The sequence below is a fragment of the Erpetoichthys calabaricus genome, chromosome 13, assembly GCF_900747795.2.
Source record: "Erpetoichthys calabaricus chromosome 13, fErpCal1.3, whole genome shotgun sequence".
NCBI classification, from domain to species: domain Eukaryota; kingdom Metazoa; phylum Chordata; class Cladistia; order Polypteriformes; family Polypteridae; genus Erpetoichthys; species Erpetoichthys calabaricus.
Window position 1 is genome coordinate 73,320,252 of NC_041406.2, and position 20,999 is coordinate 73,341,250.

General features: G+C 41.2%; 1 protein-coding gene across 1 annotated transcript in view; it reads left to right on the forward strand.

Moving 5' to 3' along the window:
• The window catches only part of itga8 (integrin, alpha 8), a 250,776-nt gene that overhangs the window by 12,104 nt on the left and 217,673 nt on the right, over positions 1–20,999 (forward strand). Inside the window, exons 3-6 of the mRNA XM_028817120.2 lie at positions 6,082–6,182; positions 13,587–13,710; positions 16,140–16,201; positions 19,099–19,144. Of these exons, the coding sequence (XP_028672953.2) occupies positions 6,082–6,182; positions 13,587–13,710; positions 16,140–16,201; positions 19,099–19,144 (333 nt within the window). The remainder of the gene's footprint in view (positions 1–6,081; positions 6,183–13,586; positions 13,711–16,139; positions 16,202–19,098; positions 19,145–20,999) is intronic.

Sequence of the window (20,999 nt, forward strand, 5' to 3'; positions counted from 1 at the left end):
TCTTTTCAAACTCTCCATAAAACAAGAGCCTTTAATATATTTTTTTTCATATGAAACTTGTTATTTTGTCCTTATTATCAGCACTTGCGCTAGGTGAACTTTTAGACAGCAGCAGAAAGTTTCTTGAATGTCTCAATGCTGCCAAGGTGTTTTCAGTTATTTTCTAAAAATATTTGTTTAAAAAAAGCAAAAATGTATTGGCCATGGTTCAGGGGAGAGTGGGTCAGTCTTCACATTTTTTCGGGAAAGGGCAATGGAACAGAATCTGTCTAATGAAGAGACTTGCCGGAAAGCTTCAAACTTAATTAGGAATAGCTATGGGCTCTGCTGTTGTCCAAAAATTAGGAGATTCAGAACCCAGAGGTGTGTGTCTAGGGGGATACAGTACTTCAGAGCAGATTTTGAACCGTGTATGGTCCAGTTAACCTCTCAGTATACTCTTCAAATGTCAGTCATCTTTACTTTTATATTGTCAGCACTACCCTTAGATCCGCATCCATTGATCCCCGAAGTAGTCAAATATGCAGCAAACTTGTGTAAGGGAAGCTTTCAATTTGAAACAAGCAGACAGCCCATGTGGGATGGGGTCAAAGAACTCTGTTTGGCTTTTAGTTCCCATTGACTGGCAACCCTTTCTAGAGGTTCATTGCCTTGAGGCCATAAGCTGGTATATGGAGGAGGGGATGACTTTTGACTATGAGCATACGGGAAACCATGCGTGGAAAAAAAAAGGGACGTCTGCTTTTTATTAGAACCTCAAATTCATCTTAATTAGCTTGAGCTTTTCCCAGATGGTCTTTCCTAAGCTGACATTTGCAAGGAGTGTGTTAAACAAAGCAAGGGGGCATCTGGGCATACATATAACTTAATCAGATGTGACACTTGATACTGTTTGTGTTGATGTATGAAGTGAGAAGTGTAGCTGAATAGGAATATATCTCGGAATGTGCCATTTCCTTTCAGAGGGTAGGCAGTACCATATTTGCAAGAATTGCATTTTTGTTGATTTCTGCTATGCTAAGAACCAACTAAATACTTGTAAACACCCCCTAATGTCAATCAGACAGCACATCACAGCTCAATGCGATGGACAAAGCTATAAAATGCACATGATTCGATGCCTTTTGAACTCCCCATGTCAGCCACACACTGCTTCTGACAGATGAGAGAGCATAGTAATAAGGCGTGAGAGGAGCGACAATAATACATACTCTGTCTGACCACGAAGACGCAATTGTTTTACTCCACTGAGAGAGCTGCCAACCAAATCCAGGCTCCTGCTCTTGTGTTCCGTTCACATTACACATGCCTGTTATATAACACTTTTACCAGTAACTCTTAAATGCCTTGTATATCAAGGATTCCAAAACACAATGTTGTTTCTCTAGCTGATGTTAGTGTCTTTGGGAGAGTAAATTTAATTACCGCTCTGACTGTACAAAGGGGCAAAGGCCAAATGCCGGAAACATGTTTGTTACTGAACACCTCAGTCCCGTAAGAGTTTATCCTCAAGCCATAGTCAGTTTCTTAATCCAGCAGCTCTGGGCGTGAAATCTGTGTTCTCTATGAATGGCGACATCACACAGGGCTTTCAGGTCTGATCCTGATTAGGTTTCGGGAGGGAGTGGGGCAGAGGGCAGGGCAGGGGGTCGTGAAAGAAAACGATCACCAGATCTTGTTGCCTGTGGCCATATTTTCATGACATATCAGAAATGTTGTTCACACTGTTAGGGGAACTGCTGAATAAAAATGAATAAAAGAAAAATCTGAAGTATAATACAGTATAACACTTCATGACAGTCTAGTTCAGGGTTGCAAGCACTAGGTACAAACAATTTTTTTAATGATATTTTAAAAAATGTATAATCTCCTTGTATTTAGACTTGATAATCTTACAATGTCAGATATCCAAAAACCTCTACAGAAAGTGTCCACATATGCTGAGTAGAACATGAAACCATACAGCCAATGAAACTACAAGAAGAACATCTTAAGAGTTCTATAGCACTTCTATAGTCACATTATTATATGGCCCAGTTAATCAGTAAAATGTAGTGGGCTAGCAGGGATGTGGACACCAACATGGTGGCATATGATAGAGGGCAAACCTCCATTTAGGAAACAGACCAAGACTGGAAGAAACCTCCACGCTTCAGAGTGAGAAGGCAGGGGATACTGGGAGATAATGTTAGTAAAATGTAAAGAATACTATGGAGATGTTCTCAAGAGGGAGAGCGCTTACTATGCAATGCTCTACCAGGATGGGAAGGACAGGCAACCAGACACTTCATCTAGATAGAAAGTGAGGCTATAGAGGGATGGCAAAAGGCCACAACACTTCTAGGCCCATGGACCGCAGCAAATGGACTCTGGCTAAGGAGGCTTAAAGTGCACTGCCCATTGCCCAGAAGGAAAGACCAGGAAGACTGGCAGCTATCTGTTAAATTCACAGCCGGCCTCTGGAAAGCAGCATGGAGTCTATAGAACTGTCCTGATCATCTAGAAAGACCTGGCCTGGACTGAGTAGAACTGTCCTGATCTTCTAGAAAAACCTGGCCTGGTAAGATTTAAACAGAGCTCAGGGTTGTAGGCACACTGGCTACTACCCTGGTGCCTCTGTAGTTAAAGACCCCAGAATTGATTTTGGGGCCTGACCCAGAAGTATCTCAGAATGGGGTTTAAAATACCACAAGCTAGAAGGACAGTTAGTCTAAAACTTTTGGGTCAAGACTCCATGGAGGAAGAGAGACCAGAGAGATGGTTGACAGAGAAAGAAGGGAGTGATAGCAAGAGTAATTTGGGTATTGGGTATGGTACTGTGCAGGTGCACAACAGCCACCCTCCCGTAGAGCAGGGTTTTTAACTCTAATTTGGATTTACATCAGTAAACTTGTGAATCTGTCCTGGTAGCTCATGCCTTGTGGCAAGTGCTTCTAGAAGAGACTCCAGCACCCAGTGACTAATTTGGTTTAAGTGTGTTACGATGCAGGCGGCATAGTGGCACAGTGGTAGTGGCACACTGCTGTCTCACAGTCAGGAAATCATGGTTTGTCCTCACTGTGTGGAGATTGCATGTTCTCTCTATGTCCCTATGGGTTGTCTCCATGAGCTCTGTTTTCAATTCACAGACAAGCATGTTGGGTGGATTGGCAATGCTAAGTATGTGTGTCGGTGTGTTTACCTGGCAAAGACTGGCACCCTGTCCAGGGATTGTTCCTACCTTGCGGCCTATGTTTTCTACAATAGGTGCCAGCTCTCCCATAATCCTGTTCAGGATGAAGCTGGTTCAGAGAATAGATGGAACATAATATAACGTGATAATATAATTCAATCTGTAACCTGCCTAATGCAGAGTTCTAGGGTTGTGCTGGATCCTCACTAGCACAAGGCAGGAACAAACCCCAGAAGAGACACCAGTTTATTGCAGGGCATATTCACACACACACACAGACATACTGGACCAATTTAGAATTGCCAGTTATCCTAACACACACTTGTTTGGGATTTCTGACGGAAAAGATGTATGCAGACATGAAAAAAAAAGTAAAACTTCACCCAAACAGTGCCAGAGCTGGGATTTGAACCCAATCTCCTAGAGCTCTGAGTTAGCCCACCTTAGCCCCCTATAGTACATTATTTTATCTGAAATGATGGGGAACTGGGTACACAGCACTTGTGCCTCAGTTACATTCGTGGTGGGGGCTTGTTCTCCCCCAAATATGTGTGGGATTTGCTTATGATCTACAGTTTTATTTCGCAGCTCTAAGGCAGTTGACTGGCATCTCTAGACTGACCTAGTGGGCAGAGCGGAAGCCCCCAAAGTTTGCTTCTTTGCCATCTTTCATGAGTTTGTGCCTTGTAGCTGTTTGAGTTGTTTCTGGCTCTTTGGTATCCTGAACACATTAAAATAATCAATGAGCAGATAATGAGCATTTGATTAAAAAGAATAATTCATTTTTGCTCTAGAGAGTAGCATAAGTGGCACAGCCTGAAGCATGGGTACCTCAGGGTCCATGGGCCCCACTTTAATTTTGGCATGAGATGCCTTCCATCATTGTGTAAGTTTCTTCCCACTGGTTATTTGGCATTGATGAATTGTCCCAAATTGAGTGTGCTGATAGAATGCTGCCCAGGCTGAGTTTCTGCCTTGTAGCCTTTGTTATCTGATACCCCTGTATGCGCCAGTGCTACATTTTTGTCTCTTTTTTAAAATTGTTTTTATTCTACACTTAGTTGAATCTCTCTTTTCATCTTGTTCAGTCAGTAATTTGCCTCATGCTGTTAGTGGTGGTACTTAAAATTAAAAATGCTAGATTAACTAAGCTTTGTTCCTTCACTGCCCTGACTGGATACGTCACTACAGAAGATGAATGGTGAGAGCTGAGAGAACTGGTTATCCTTACCCCTGCATCCATTTTCTGATCATTCTGTGACCATTTAAGGGTTGAAGGTGGCTGGAGCCAACCCTGACTGTAAGGCAGCAGCAGCAATCTTTGGATACTTTCAGATATTGCTAACCATGGTGCCACACATGATGGGAATTAATAATTTAATTAAATTAGATTTTTTTTAATCAGATTTTAAAAGTTTCAACATGCAAATGTGAAAATAAATGCAAGTCCTCAGAGGGAGCCCTGCGTATCTCACATTGTCCGAAGAGAAACAGTGCAGGATTTACGTATAAGCTACACAAGCTATAGCTAAGGCCCCCGCCTTCTTGGGGGCCCCCAAAACAAATTGTCCGAGTGAGCAATTGTCATATATACTTAAATATACTACAGCATTATTTGTCCCAATCAGGCCCGGCCTTAGGCATAGGCGAAGTAGGTGACCGCCTAGGGCCCTGGCGTCCGGGGGGCCCCGGATCGACTCCTTGGTCTAATTTTCACGCATTTCACAGAGCTTCCAGGGGGGCTCCGTCCCGCTCAGGGGGCCCCTGGACCCCCCTTTTGCCTAGGGCCCCATAATACCTAAGACCGGGCCTGAAGAGAAAGTCACAACATCTTTTTCTGACGCCTGATCCCAAAATGGTAAAAGATGCTATTGCATCAGTTGATGAAATATGAATGACGGTGCGAGCGGATCACTTCTGTTATTAAGAAAGGCAGTTAAACCAGTCACTGTTGATGTTTCCTTCTTTTAACCACGAAGATGGCATTAATCGTATTTTTCAGGACTGAAGTTGTGTTGTCCAGTGAGCTGCAGCCTCAATGCTCCAGGAGGCTAGCCTGATTATATGGTCTCCTTCTTTGTATGTGGCGTTTTCCAGGTACTCGGGCTTTCTCCTGCACCCCACAGAGGTTTTAAGACTAGTCGAAGAAAATAAGTGTGGCTTATGGGATGTAATAATGTGCTGTCCGGGATTGAAACGCAGCGGCTCTCTGAAACTACAGAAAAACGGATTGTGGAAAAATGGATTGAAAGAAAACGGAAGTAACAGAAGTGGAAATCGGGAGTAGTTCTGCTAGACATGTTTTCAACCTTCTGAGGTCCAGTCATTTGTAAAAACCTTCTTGTCTTTGCTAATTCAACTTAGGGGCTGGCAGGGAGACGCAGACGGGTAAGCGTGTGCTCGGCGCAATCCGTCTGAGAAATCAGCCTGCCGGGGTGGCGGGGTTCAGACATCCCAGTCCAATTCTCAAAAAGCGAGGCGACAAACAGCAGCAGTGACCGATGGAGCGCGGCCGGCCGGGCTCGGTCGAGGCTGCCATTCAGAAAATAGGAGTCGGCACCTTGTGGGAGATCAAAGCGCGGCCGATCGAGTCCCAGCGTGTGTTGCAGTCTGCTCCTTGTTTCCTCCAATTAGTTTTAAAAGGAGAGCAAAATCCCAGGGCTGTGTGTTAACGAGCCGGCGTTGTGCAGGAAATGGAGAGCACAGGTGTTTGTGTTTATGCCTCGTCCACGTGGATCGACCTTGTCTTTGTCCTGCTATTGTTAACCAAATTACTTCGAAGCGGCCCTGATGAACAGTTTTCTTTTGCAGACCACTCTGCCTGTAACCCGCCTATTCTGTTATTTTTATGTGCACCATTGTGTTTCTAACTTTAAAAATATTTCTTCCTTTTTTCTCCTTCCATTTAGATAACAGAATGATGCGGTTTAATGACACCAGGCAGCCTGTCGAATTCAAATCCAACCAGTGGTTTGGAGCGACTGTCCGAACTCATAAAGGAAAAGTAGTGGTACGTGTCACCTTTGGATATAAAAAAAAAATCAATGAAAACAGACCGACTCCGACTCTGATGTTTGGCTGTTATTTAATTTAATAAGCTTGTGTGTGTGACGGGGTTTATGATTTCACTTGCATTGGGTTAAATCAGACCGGAGCTGGCATTGGTAAGGAAGTGTACAGTGTCACAAACACACAAAGCCGAGCATACTGAACTGAATCACACTTGCACGTCTTATCTGCTACAAAACTGCCTTCTATTAGTCTTCAAAACGCTACAAAATTAAAGCGATAGCTTGCCTGATTACCATTTATGGGGGCAATGAATCCCAAGAAATCGCTACAAGTGCAGGTGTATTAAAAAAAGACAAAAAAAAACTATCCGTCCATCCATCTTTTGGATTATGTGTTTTCACAGCAGCTTGATCCAGTTTAGGGGTTAATGGGGGAAGAAGCCTGCTGATTCACTATTTTAGGGTTTACCTGCTGAACTGGCAGCTGTTTTTAGAGATTTCTGGACACAGGTTATGTTGCAGTAAGGTATTCTAATTATGTTACAAAAATAAAAGGGGTAGCATGGTGGTACAGTGGTTACTGTTGTTGCCTTACAGCTCCTGACAACAGGGTTCAATTCCTAATCAGTGCCCATTTTGATCAGGCATCTCAACTAGGAATTGCACTAAAAGTCTGACTTGGATAAGAATTTGTAGGACATGAGAAGTAGTTAGGAAGTGTCCTACACCCAGAGAGGTGTTTGAGAACGAATGACGTCACCATTTTATACTACCCCAAGCTCCAAATCGGCACTCGTGAAGGTGTTTTGTAGTTTTCTGATACTAACGCTCAGGCTTCACCACAAAGGTAAAAACAGTGACATTAATAATATTTGAAAGAACGTGATTACATTCAAATATTGTAAAAGATTTATGACACACTCATGAAGTACTCTGGAGTCATGCGTTGAACTGGGTCACATTGCAACAACATTCAGAATGATATAATAATGAGCCCCGAGAGGGAAAGACTGAGACACACACACCAAATGAGAGTTAAGCCTGATAACAATCAAACTCTTTTTTTTGAACAACAAGTGATCCACAGCCCAATGTCCAGAAGAGTCCCTTTCCCTCTGTTTAGGCCTCATTAAATAACTAGCCTTGACAATCCCTGCACTGTTACTGAAGTCGTATTTGCTCTTGCACTGTCCCTAATCAGTACCGTTACTGTCCTTCCTCATCTTCTGCGAGGTTCTATTCCCTGAGAGTCCTCACCCATCTCCTTAAACCTTCCTGGTCTTGTAAAGTGTAACACGAATATTCCAGGGGTTTGTGAAATGCAGAGCTCGGCGTGCCTGTGTGACATTTCACTGTCAATCAGATTCATTTTCTGGCTATTACAATACAGTTTGCATACATTACTGCCTGGGTGTTCATACTGTAATATGGCTTATGATTCACATATGCGTGCTCATCCACAGTTCAGGCAATAATCGTCATGTGCATGCCATCAATCACGCCAGCGATTTGCAGGAATGGAGCTTGCTTTAACATCAGCTCTTGATGTTTAAATCTGTGTCTGACCTAACGTGTTGTAAGGGTGTTCAAAATTTGGGGCAAGATTTGAGAAATGGTTGGTTATGATATTCTCAAAACATCACAATTGCAAAGCTTCATTTTTCCAGTGTCCTAAAATGTAACTTTACCAACACTTTCATTTTGGTTGATAGAGCAGATGGCTTTTTTGTGTAAATGGAGTGACGTTCAAGATTTGTTACAAATATTATACATTCTCTGACAAATTCATATTGTTTTACAAGTTCATTGTCAGTCAGTCATTTTCCAACCCGCTATATCCTAACACAGGGTCACGGGGGGGTCTGCTGGAGCCAATCCCAGCCAGCACAGGGCACAAGGCAGGAACAAATGCTGGGCAGGGTGCCAGCCCACCGCAGAAGTTCATTGTTACCCAGCATTTCCAAAACATTTGATTTTTCCCAGAATGCGAATGCCAGTCTCTGCCTGAGTGCCATCTTCTGGCAGCTCCTAGTGAGTTAGGACATCTCTCAAGCTCCCGTAAATCCTGGTCAAGTTAGGAGTAGTTTTCTAAATTAAAAAAAATGATAAATGTTTTACTACTAAGAGTAGGGCCAAATGTGCATCATTCTGAGATTTTTGAGCCAATTAGGCCCGTTTTCCTAGTCTGAGACACTTGATAAACATTTGCACGGGTCACTGTCTGTATAGAGTTTGGATGTTTTTGTCCTGCATCCCCTCCTACATTACAAAATAAGCAGGTTAAGCGTACTGGAAAGTCTAAACTGGCTTTGTGTTTGGCCACAATGGGCGCTGGCCAGGGGTCCACTATGTTTCTGTTTTGCTATCTAAACAGGGGTCCCAGCACACTACTTTGCCCAGGGGCCTATGATGCCATTAAAATGGCCCTGTGTCAATGGGCATGTCTCCAGTTAGACTAGCATTTCATCCTGGGTTGGCACCTGTATTGAGTCCAGTGCTGCTTTGATAGACTTTGCCCTCCTGGATCTATGTAACAGTGAAAATGGGGTCTGAAAGGTATAGCTGGGTAAAACAAATTCTTCCACTTTGTATTCCTGTGCAGATTGCTAGCTGAATAGATTTTGTTTAATTAGGGGCTTGGGCACACTCTTAAATTAGTTCAGCCCATATGTGTCACTTTAATAAAGTCACTGTGCCTAATATCAACCCGCCCACACTGCCCCACATATGCCTACCAACTGTAGGGGCGTCATCTAGGAACTATATAGCTTACTTTTAATTTGAGTAATGTTTTATGTAGCACCTTTTGTGGTACACAATTACTCAAAGTGCTTTACACTCACAGTTCTGCACATTATACTACATCTGGTATAGACACGGAGGCATATAGGCACCCACTAAGTTAGCAGTGGGGGACGAACCTGCAGCCTTGTGGTTTCTGCTTCATCTCTTTAACCACAAACCCACACAGTCGATTCAAGCTCGCCTGAGTGGGATTCTGTATCCTAAGGAACGTCAAATTCTTGGCTCTAATACTTTTCAACTGATTTTTTTTTTTCTCATAAGTGCTGCAGAGGAGAAGAAAAAAAAAGTCAAACTGCAGTGGTGTCCAGTCCTCGTGCTGGTGGGCCAGTGTGGCAGCAGGTTTTCATTGAGTCAAGTCTTTTATTTATAGGCTGATGCCTGGCTTTAATTGTGCTCTCTGTTTAGTTCCAAATCAGTCACACTGTACGGCGTTTCATGTCGAATTCCATTCCGATGCACAATCCAAGTACAGTAAAACATTCAAAGATGCCTTCCTTTGCTGTTTACAGTTTGAGTAATGCTGGATAGTTTGGCTCACGCAGCAAGCAGAGGCTCGGATCAGAACCTCCACCCTAATGGCTTCACTGTAGATCCTTAACTGTTAGGATACTCCTGTGTTCCTGCTTCTAGAGAATTCAGTTTTGCTCCTTTAAATTGACCTTTTTTATGACTGCAGACTTTTACTTCACAGGAGGGCTTCTAATCTTCCAAACCAATCTAGGTGGTGTGGAGTTTCAACACACAAACAGACAGACCACAGAAGTCCAAAAATCACACGTTTAGTTTTCTGTTCTTCCTTTACAGCACACAATACACAGTAACACACAGTAAACAGCCACAACTAACTCACAATACTCAGTCCTTTTTCCCTTCTGCCACCTCTCCTCTTCTCCTCGCAAGCTCTGTCCTCTGCCTCCCGACTCTGGCTCATCTAATAGAGTGAGGTGGCCCCTTATATAATGCCCTGGATGTGCACCAGGTGCTCCGTGGCCCCGATGCAGACCAGGGCGGCTGCCCTCTCGTGGTCCGGGGGAGGTATTGTCCCTCTCCCGGTATTTCCACCTTCCAGGCGTGCCAGCTGGGTAGGATCCCCAGCCATCCACCACAGTGGCAACTCCAGCACCTATCTGGGCAGAAGGAGACTCTGGCTGATAGCGTTCAGCCCATTAACTGCGGTGTAGGCTGAACTGAGCTGAAGGCTTAAAAACAAATACTGTGGAAAATCTATGATGTGGGAGCAACCTTTCAACTTTTATTGTGTGCTTTCAAATTTTAATTCTCGTGGAGTGAAATCTTTTTGAAAGCAAGTTAGCACTGGTGGGCTAGTTGGTGCGGCCCTAAGAGAGCCAGTCATTGTTAAGAGCTTGGCTGATTTATAGCCCAGTGTGGTAACACTTAAACACTTTGAAAATTACAATCAGTTAATTTGCATAAAGGAAATTTCTAGGGGAAATTACTGTGTCTATTTAGCATTCCTTGTGATCAGGATATGATGAAAATGGAGACCCCAGTCACCACTATACAAAAGGCGAGAAAGAAAGACGGAGAGTGAATATTACTTGATGGGGAAATTTTTTAAAGGCTTTAGGTGATTTTGTTTTTTGACAATCTAGAATCCCTGCAGTCGACACGCCTCGATCAGATGCAGTGTGAAACTCTTCTCTCACTTGGATTGGAGGAAAGGGGAATTACAATGGAATGAAAAGCTGTGGAACACCATTTGGGACGTTAACACCTCAGCACATGAGTTAAAATAGGTGTTTGAAGCTACAAGTTATAAAAGTTATGTGGCGGCTTTTATTAATGTGTGAGATTTTTAGCCATACAGTATATGCACATTTTCACCAATGGTTATGTTATGGTTTGGTTATGTTACGCAGAAACATAAAACTAGGAGTGTTTCTGAGGGCACTTTTCTCACAGCACCCCAAAAACAACATGCATTTTTAAGTAAAGTCTGACAGGCTGATATGCTTAAGAGTAATTGTGATACACCATGCATGCCCTTCCATGTGTCTTCTGACCTCTGGAACCTTAAACTGGATAAAGGAGATTTGATGATGACAGCGTCTGGCAATTCCAAAGATGTGCAGGTGAGGTTGACTGGCGAGTCTGAGTGAACATAAGTGCATATATGACGTATTCCTACAATGGACCAGTGTTGCTTCCTGGCTTGTGCCCAATGTTGGCAAGTCCGTTGGGTACAGAAATTAGATGAATGGTTAAAAGTGAAGCTTCTACTTAAATTATCTAAAACTCGGAATCTGAATAAGCAAGTGCTTATTTTGGGCCACTATAATTATACAAGATATTTGCATGTGATTTAATAACCCATTTATCCACAGAAACCCGGTTTCTAAAATGCCATGCAAACCCTTATTCTGGTTAGAGAACCCAGGGTATTAGTGTGCGAGATACCAGGCTAACACCGATTAGATTTCTCCACGAGTAACCTGGTTATGTGGCCGTGTAAGCCCTTAACTGGGTTATAGTAGTCTGCACATGTCCGTTTCACTCTGTTAGGCTATACATGTGTTAGCTTTCCAGCAGCCACTGGTAGAAAATTGTGGAATGGCCCCGAAGATAAATTTCCTAAAGCAAATTCTCCGGCAATTACATTATTTCTTCTACTGATTGAAATAACCCACGGGTGTCAAACTCCAGTCCTGGAAGGACGCAGTAGCTGCAGGTTTTCATTCTAACCATCTTCTTCATTAGTAACCAGTTTTTGCTGCTAATTAACTTCTTTTGCCTTAGTTTTAATTACCTTGACTCAGGCCCCTTAGTTGTCTCTTTTTCTTTAATTAGCAGCAAAACAATAATGAGACATAAAACAAGCCGCCACATGACCAGCTGTGCCAATCGCACAATTTCTGAAAATAAAGGCGATGGTCTCGGTAAAGTCGAACTCTCAGGTCACCAAAACATTTTGACGATGTTCTTAGAAAAAACAGAAAAATCAACAGTTTTGGAAATATCTGCTGTGGCAGAATAAGAGCAGCAACAAGCCATGGAATTAAGTAACAAGTTTAATTAACAGCAAGAATCAGCTTCTCATTAAGAGTTTGGTTGGAGTGAAATTGGTTGGAGTTTGAAATCTCAGTTTAGCTGGTCATCTGTTGGCTCATTTCTCATCTCATTTCTGTTTGGTTGCCATTTAATGAAGAAAGGAATAAATTCAGAGGACTGAATCCTTAAAAACAGGGTCATTAAAATGAAAGGGAAAGAAGTTAGTTAGCAGTGAAAACTGGTCACTGATTAGGAAAAGGGTTAGAATGAAAACCTGCAGCCAACTTTGACCCTCCAGGCCTGGAGTACGACACCCCTGAAATAACCTGTCTTAATATTCAGAAATTGAGAAATTTAGCTTGGAGAGCTGAACGTTCATTGCTAAACTGAGCAGCGCAATCTCAGGAGCAGTGTTAAAAGCGACATGCCTTGCGTAATCTGACTACATTTTAAAGTAATGAGTAACCTGACGCAATACTTATTATTTATTGAAGAAAAAATATCCATGCTGGTATTATCCCAGCAGCAAAGGGTATAATGCAAGAAGCTCATGTATTGGTATGTCAGTCCTTTGCAGGGCTCAGTCGTACAACCAAGCAGAAAAATAGTGTGCTGTGTGCAATCCAGTAACAGAAACCTAAAAATAAAGTTTTAATCCGGCTATTTGCTATTGATATTTTGAAACCGTGGAATCAGGTGCTGCAGCAGCCAGTGTTCATACTGCGAATCATCACAGGCTCAGGTCACAGATATATAAAGATGATGGGCATTATTTGCTTAACACAACATGAAGGCCTAAATAAATTCATGAAACACAAGAAATGATCACAGGCTTCATGCTTGTTTTCGGATTCGTGATTGCTGATAACATTTAACTCTTTTTTTGTGCAGTTTAATGCCAAAGCAGAACTCCATAGGCGGAGTGGTGGCTCTGAGGCTAAGGATCTGTGCTGGTATCCCGAATGTTGCCGGTTCGAATCCCCGTCACTGCCAAAAAGGCCACTGCTCTGCTGGGCCCTTGAGCAAGGCCCTTAACCTGTAATTGCTCCAGGGGCGCTGTACAATGGCTGACCCTGCGCTCTGACCCCAAGGGGTATGCAAAAACTACCAAATTCCTAATACAAGAAATTGTATAAGGCGAAATAAAGAACAAAAAAAAAAAAAAATAGAGGTTTTAAAGAAACCCTTAACCGGCTTCCTCACCTAATCCCAGTTTAGTGTATGCATGTAAACGCACTGAAAGTCCAAATGATCCCAAAAGGCTGATAGGATTCAGTTTAAACTAAGATGTTACCTTGATTATGAGACAATGGTAGGTAAATAGATAAAGAGATAAATTACTGAGAAAATCAATCTTTGTTGTTGTGGTACTGTACATTCACTTTTCAAAGCTGGTATAGAATTTACCCTTCGGGTTCATCATGTACTAGCTGATACGTTAAAATTTAAACAAAATGTTTGGTTTGCTTATTTTGCAGCTGTCCTCTTTTCTCACAAGTATACTAACTTCATTTTCTTCTGAAACCTTTATGAGTTGAGTTATAATCTGTTTTCCTGCCCCTGTTTTCATTCTTCTGTACTTTTTAAAGGCCTGTGCTCCTTTGTACCACTGGAGTGCTCTAAAGATGCCAGGTGAGAAGGACCCTGTTGGCACCTGCTACATAGCCATCCAGAACTTCAGTGCCTATGTGGAATATTCTCCATGTCGTTCTGGTAAGAAGCATCAAACAGTCTGTTAGCTCCATATGAACACTTTGAAACATGCTATAATGGTTTTACTGTCTGGCAAAGGACAAGGTGAGAGCTTAAAGTTCAATAAGCACATCCTAAAAAAGAGAGACTAGCCATAAGAAATGTTCATATGATTGGGAGTATTTGATGGGTACCAGGGGAGGATAAGCACTGTAACAGCAAAAGGCACCAAGCTGAGAAAGAGAGGCAGACAAATAAAGAAAGGCAATGGTTGCAGCAGACAAACAGCTAGTCTGCTGGGTTCCCATAAACTGGCATATGTTGGTAAAGAACTCCTGCATTATAGTGGTAATTACATGTACAGCTTTCCCTTTAAGAAGATGAGTTGCCTCATATGTGAATTATTTTGAGGATCTGCCAGAGGGCTGTCTGAACCAGTGACCCAGTACTTTTGTAGAGCATCTCTGATCCTAGACGTAATTCCAGCGGCCATCTCAAAAACTCCAGAAGGTTTAAAGACTTCCATCTGTTATTCCGTTTATTGAAAATCTCAATAATGGTGACAAGCCTCAAAAACAAAAGCCAGACTTGTGCTTCACCTGCACCAAAAAAATAGGCCTCACCACCTCAGGCAGCATGGCTCCAACTTGAAGAAGCAGGCCCAAATGTGGGACCAAAGGCTTTAAAAGACTAAGATATCTTTGAAGGGAGAGACATAAAATCTCTGGTCCAAGAAAATATGGTACAATACTGTATATGTTTCCTATAAGAATCTAACATTTTCCAAAAAACAAGGACAGGAACAAAGAATGTAAAGAAAAACAAACAAACAGACAAACAACTCGCATCCAAAAACTAGACACAGTATTTTAATACACAACAAGGGTTCAAACATCAGGGAATCCAAAAGACAGAATGAAAGTACAACCAAAAACAGGAAAATAACCTTAATGTCACAGCAACCATTTGAAATGCTGATTTTTCGTAAAGGAATACTCCTAAATAAGGAATATACCTTCAAATGATTTTAAAATGTTATTTGTCTTGTAGTGATTAGTGAGAAAAAAAAAATTAATCTTATGTTTTCATGTAAAACAAAACAAAAACGTTTTATGATATAATCAGTATCGGCACACTGCATGATAATGTGCAGTGAATACACTTGACTTGAGCATTCCTAGTTTTCATCCTCTTTCTCTGTACGTTTAGCATTTGTTTGCTCAGAGGTTGATGTGCTTGCTGCTACCTGAGCAGCTCTCCTTTTCTCCACCCTAGCGGCCCGCTTCTTATCTTCTTCTGTCGGCATCTTTTTGTGTTAAAACTGATTAAGTCAGTGTTTGTGTTGGAATTATTTTGTACATTTTCTTTAATATTTCACTTAAGCTGGCACATAAGTCATCTTCAATCTGTCTCAAGAATGATTTAGGATATGAAGGAGTAGGGGAAGTGGCAAAGGTGGTAGGGGTGAGACGGCGCCCGTACGCATGGGCCGCATGGCCTCCTGCTGGCCGCTGCCAAGAGTTGATTCTACAATAAAATAAAAATAAAAAGAGGAATAACCTTGGAGGTCAGTCATCACCCAAAAGCGGATAGTAGAAGTCTTGTAGTATATGTGTACCAAATTTCAGGTCAATAATTAAAACGGTTTTCAGGCTACAGGTGATTTAAAATCCTGGACAGACAAACAGACAGCCATGGTAGCGTATTATATAAGAAGGTATGAGGGGCGTTCAAAAAGTTTCCCCACTTTTATATTTTCGGTGGAAACAGTGAAGGCAGGAGGAGTAGTAATTGGACATTAAAAAGTTGGTATGACGCTGGGAAAATTGAATCACAAATTATGGTGATTGTGTAGAAAAGTGATATCATTTGTTTTTGATATTCTTAATAAATTGAGTTTAAAAAGAAAACATGGAATCTTTTTGAACGTCCCTCGTAGAACCCAGTATTGACCAAAGCTGTAAAATGGCAAACAATGTGAAAAAAGTTCATGGAAAAAAAGAAAACGCGTTACTCATGTTGCATAACCACATATCAGTTGTCCAGCTGTATGCTCAAAACATGCAAAACACATCATAAACAAGAAGTTAATTCCCATAATCCTTCACTTTTGAATTGAACAATCGACTCTGCCCCTCATTCATTAGTCATTCGTTGCCCACGACCCACTCCTGCACACACACACTATTTGCTAACCATGCATTCATTACAATACATATTTTTACATGAGATATTAATATAAAGTAGCAAGGATTGTTATGTAAGACTGACTGCTCGGTCATTGGTACATGGTAGACAGAGCTCTCTTGACAGGTCTGTTTTGTCTCACATGATACACAAGCAGATGCAGGAGTGTATGCTTTCATGTAGTCCTGTTTACCTGATTTGCAGATGATTGTATGAAGCAGACTTGCCGAATATGAATAGTTTTTTCCCCATTCTGTTCACAGATAATGCAGATCCAGAAGGCCAAGGATTCTGTCAGGCGGGCTTCAGTGCAGACTTCACTAAGGTATGGGTACCTAAACTGACTTTTGAGTGATAAGTTAGTTTAAATTAAGTGAGCACGAACTTGAACGAAGATATTTTGCATTGCAGCATTTGAGCTTTTGAAAACTGATTGTCAGATGAAAAAAACAACAGCTTAGCAGATTAATGGAGGTGCGGCTTTGTGATTTTATAAACAGCATCTCTTCGGAGAATAGAGGGTGCTGATTGATTATGTGAACCTGAGGCTTACTGTACTAGTGAAGCTTCACCTGAAGTACTATGTGCAGTTATGGTTTCCATATTACAAGAAAAACAGAGTGGTATAGAGAAGGTGAGAAGAAGAGCGATGAGGATGATTCTGGGACTTAGAAGTATGAGCTGTGAGGAGAAACTGGAAGAGTTGAACCTTTTCAGTTTAGGCAAACAAATGTTAACAGGCGCCACAATCTTCATACCCCATTACTACAGTAAAGATGCATCTGTCTATCTTTATAACCCCTCAGAATTTATCTGAAAATCCACTTGTTAGAGTTTTACTTTATTTATTTAATATAAAAAACCAATGATTTGAATGCCATTTTGATCGTATATTTAATTGAACTGTGATTTACTTATGGTAATGTCATTTATAAAACTAATAAAATTTGGGGAAAAACATTTTTTTTCCAATATAATGGCCTGGTGAGATTTCTGCTGAGCTGGAGTTACTGCAAAGAATGGAACTTTGGATGCTGAGTGGGCCATAATATACAACAGGGGGCTGTAGGGTAACACCATATGAACAACAGTGGCCAGAATGTCCATCCATCTATCAGCAAACCTGCTTACGTCAGCTCTCATGATTGTGGGGACTGGAACCAACTTCAGTTAGGGTGCCGGGAAATCACAGTGCACATTTATACTCACATACACCAACACTCACTCATATGGGGTCAAATTACAGTCACCAGCTAACCTAACCCTGCATGTCTTTGGGAGTCCAATGCAGCTGATGGAAAACACTCAGGTACACTGGGAGAAAGTGATAACTCTACACAGACAACGTTTGTGCCACAGCTGTCCTGTAACTGGGGGGGCAGCAGAGCTAACCCTGGCATTAAATAATTTCCATAACATCTGGAAATCAGAATTTGCATTTTGTTCCTTTCTTAATAACCTTGATTTTTTTGTACCACCATTCTCTGGTGAACACCATCCCAAGACACTCTATTTTACATTTGTTTACTTGTATTTTTTGCAGCTGAAGAACAGGCAGGTTTTGTAACTTACTTACTGGGAATGCAACAGAAACCTTATGGTTTGGAATCCAAGACTTTACTGTCTACACACTCGCTGTTAGCATCATTGGAGTGCCAATTTGGCGTGTTGGCTCACCTCCTGCTACCTGGGATTTGAGCTTGGCTTTGTTACCCAAGTGGCCAAATGAAACTTCAGAAAGCTTGATGATACCTACATGTGGGTAAAGTCCAGTATACCACCGAGGACAATAATATTATAGTTGGAAAGATGCACCTCTGATGGGGGATAATTCAACATATGTCTGGATTTGTTATTCTCACAAACCTAACGCAGGAGACAGAGTAATTAAGAGTGTGTGTGTGTGTGTGTGTGTGTGTGTGTGTGTGAGTGAGGGAGTATCCCATCCAGGCTTGGTTCTTCTCCTGCAGCCCTACATGGGATTGAGTGGGTGTAAAAATGAATGGATGAATGAATATAGATCTTCGACAATTCCCCATTTTTAGCACCGCTACAAGTAAAAAAATCAATTCATCAATTCTTACTCCGTTTCTGACCTTGATTTTTCAAAATAGTGATCCAGTCTTGATGGGAATCCATTTCGTCACTTGGGGCACAAAAACCTGCCCACCCTGGAACAAGTCAAAATGATGGCAGTGTTTGCATTGCAGAAGAAAAGTGAAAAGCAAAAAGACACAATGGGACATAATAACTTCTAACTGAAGGATCCCTGCCTGCAAAAATATAAAATATGTCACCATTTATCATGGAAAGTCATGTGTGATCAAAAAAATGAAGTTTTTGGCTAATCTTTGTATAGCAGATATCGTGCATAAAGATGTATTATTTACTACTCATAAAGCAATTAGGAAAAACAGCTTATGAACATGGAGGCATGGTTGTTGGCAACAGAACAATGTTTGACTTCATTACTTTAAGGAAACATGTATCCGCTCATTGCCTAAATGGTACTATCTATATTAATAAAAAATGAACAGAAAGGCCACATAAGGGGGTCCGATGCTTCCATCAGACCAAAGCTGAAGAGCTTAATGGGAGACATCCCAGCCCTCCTTCCCATCACGAATGCCACGGCTACTTCCGAGGGGAAGCACCATTCTCAAAAGTGGTGCGTGACCACAAAAGCGAGGAAATGCTTCATTAAATGGCTGGTGGAGTCCTTTTGTTAAAAGGCTGACATAAGTGATGGCGGAAAAGCCAATTATTGGTCTGTTATTGGAGTATATGGTCTGTGCTTCTGGTGCAATTACTCAAATGCATGAACGAGCACAGAATTGAGGCAGCACCAAAGCTCGCCTGCTCATCATTGTTAGTCTGTTGGAATCAGAAGTACTCTTTTAAGTTTATTCTGTTTAAGATGTTGGTGAAAAATGTGGAATAAAATGAATTTGAGTAAAATTTTGAAGCAGCAGGCAGTAGTCCATAGAGGGGTTTTGTTTTAACCTACCAGAATAAGAGCATAGAAATGACATCGTTTTTTGATGCTACTGAAGGGCACACATATTGAGGTGGGCAGACCTGAGGCTCTACACATGTAGCCAAACTAGTGGCATTTATAAATAATACATTATTATTTAGCATAATTTTTATTAATAATTTTTGTTTTCAGAATATTCCCTTATGAAAAACCCATAAGACTAATTTGTTCATGTTTGTTTTTAGGATGGAACTCTTGTGGTGGGCGGACCTGGAAGCTATTACTGGCAAGGTACTTCTTAAAATTCTACCCATAATCATTATTGTTTAACGGGCAGATGCTTAAACACAGTGTAACCAACAACAATGGCAGAATACATGAAATACCTTTTGGTGTTTGCCGAGTCAGAGTTAGGTTAACATGAAAGCAGCAATCTGTGATCGAGTGCTCTGAAATCACAAATGCCACTAAGGAGACGCTTCCGGGTCACGTCATGCCGTGGACTCTTTCAGCCAGCATTCTCTGTTTTCTTTATCTTTTTGATAGCACTCGCTCATTCTTTCTTGTTGTTTTATTCTGTTTTGTGTATGGTGTGCATTGTTGTTGTCTACAGTATCTCGCTGGCTAAGTTTGCCTTGAGTGCCTTTGCGTTATTTGATTTTGTTGTATTTTACTTTGCTTTCAGTTTCATTTGTGTGTTTTTGTAGTATTGTAAATTAATCAATTCTTCAGTCTTGCAGTTAAAAATTATTTCTTCTGGCTTCAGTCTTGCTATACACTTTACGTTCAGTCTTGATATCAGGAAGGCAGAGGCAAGACTCCTGGACTTGACACTGTGTTGGTCAAAAAATAATACACAGTTTGCTCCAGCAGTCTTTGCACTCAAATATATCAACGGTGGACTCGTTCGCCCATTTAAAAAGGGACTTTGTTTCGATCTTATCAGCAAAAGGACATCCTGGTGAAGCAGTTGTATGAAAATCTATTATAATGCACTGTGCTGATTTTGAGATTCCAAATATAACAAGAAGACAGGGTACAGTATTCAAAGAATATGTTTAAACTGAACCTTCTAAAAAAATCAGTAGTTGATTAGAAGTCTTCATTTGATCTTTAGCTCCAATGTTATGGATGATTTTTTATATCTTGTAAGAAGCAGTGGTGCTGGACGGGTTGCGCTGACTGGCTGAATTGTTCCTCAGGGTGTAATTTTCATTCTAATGGTTTTTATTTTCATGATCATTTAAATCTTACAGATTGCAAACTGTTTACAGAATACTCTTTACAATTGAGCTTTGTCTGAGCACCTGCATAGTAAATGCGTTGTATGATTTATGTGGTAAAATGTACTACACCAAGCCGATCAAAAGTTAATATAATGGCAGACCATACTTGCTGTAACAGAAAGACAGGCATCTACTATTTTAAATGTTTCCTCTAAGCAGTTTTTATTTGGAAAAGAATGAAAGATTAATATAGGAAGAGAATAAATGAATAAGTCAGAATATGAACAGTTTAGGGTTTTTGTTGGCGGCCAAGGCCCATGCCCCGACATGCCCCCCCCCCCCCCCCCCCCCCGTCATGGATGTACAGTAAGGAGTACTAAGCTGCGTATTCCAATTTGATTTAACTAAGAAGACAAGAGCCAGTCTTAGTCCCTTTTAACAAAACCTCTCTTCTCACTATTTGAGGAGTTTTTTTTTTCTTCAGTGCCCCAAAGTGGATTTTATTTGCAGACATTTCTCATCTTATTCAGTATAACCAACCAAAAAAACACAGAAATAAAGTCAATTTGCCTTGTGTTACTAATGGAGTCTTTCAAGCTAATTGACATAATGGAAGTAAAATTATAGATGATGTTCGCAGTACAAAATAAAGATGTTATTAATGAACTTACTGCTGGTAGAAATGTAACTGTGATGAATGGCTTTAGTTAACTGCAGCATAAGGGACAAGGATAAGACTTAGGTATTTTTGGTAAGCTATATTTGAGATGGTAATGAAGATCTCAGAGAAGAACGTGCTTAATTTTGACAAAGCTATAATATAATCAGGGTCATATTACAACAGGAAATTTGGGTGGGCGGCTTGTCAGAGTCATAATGACCATGTTCATATGCACTAGAGCGTAGCCGAGTAATCTCCA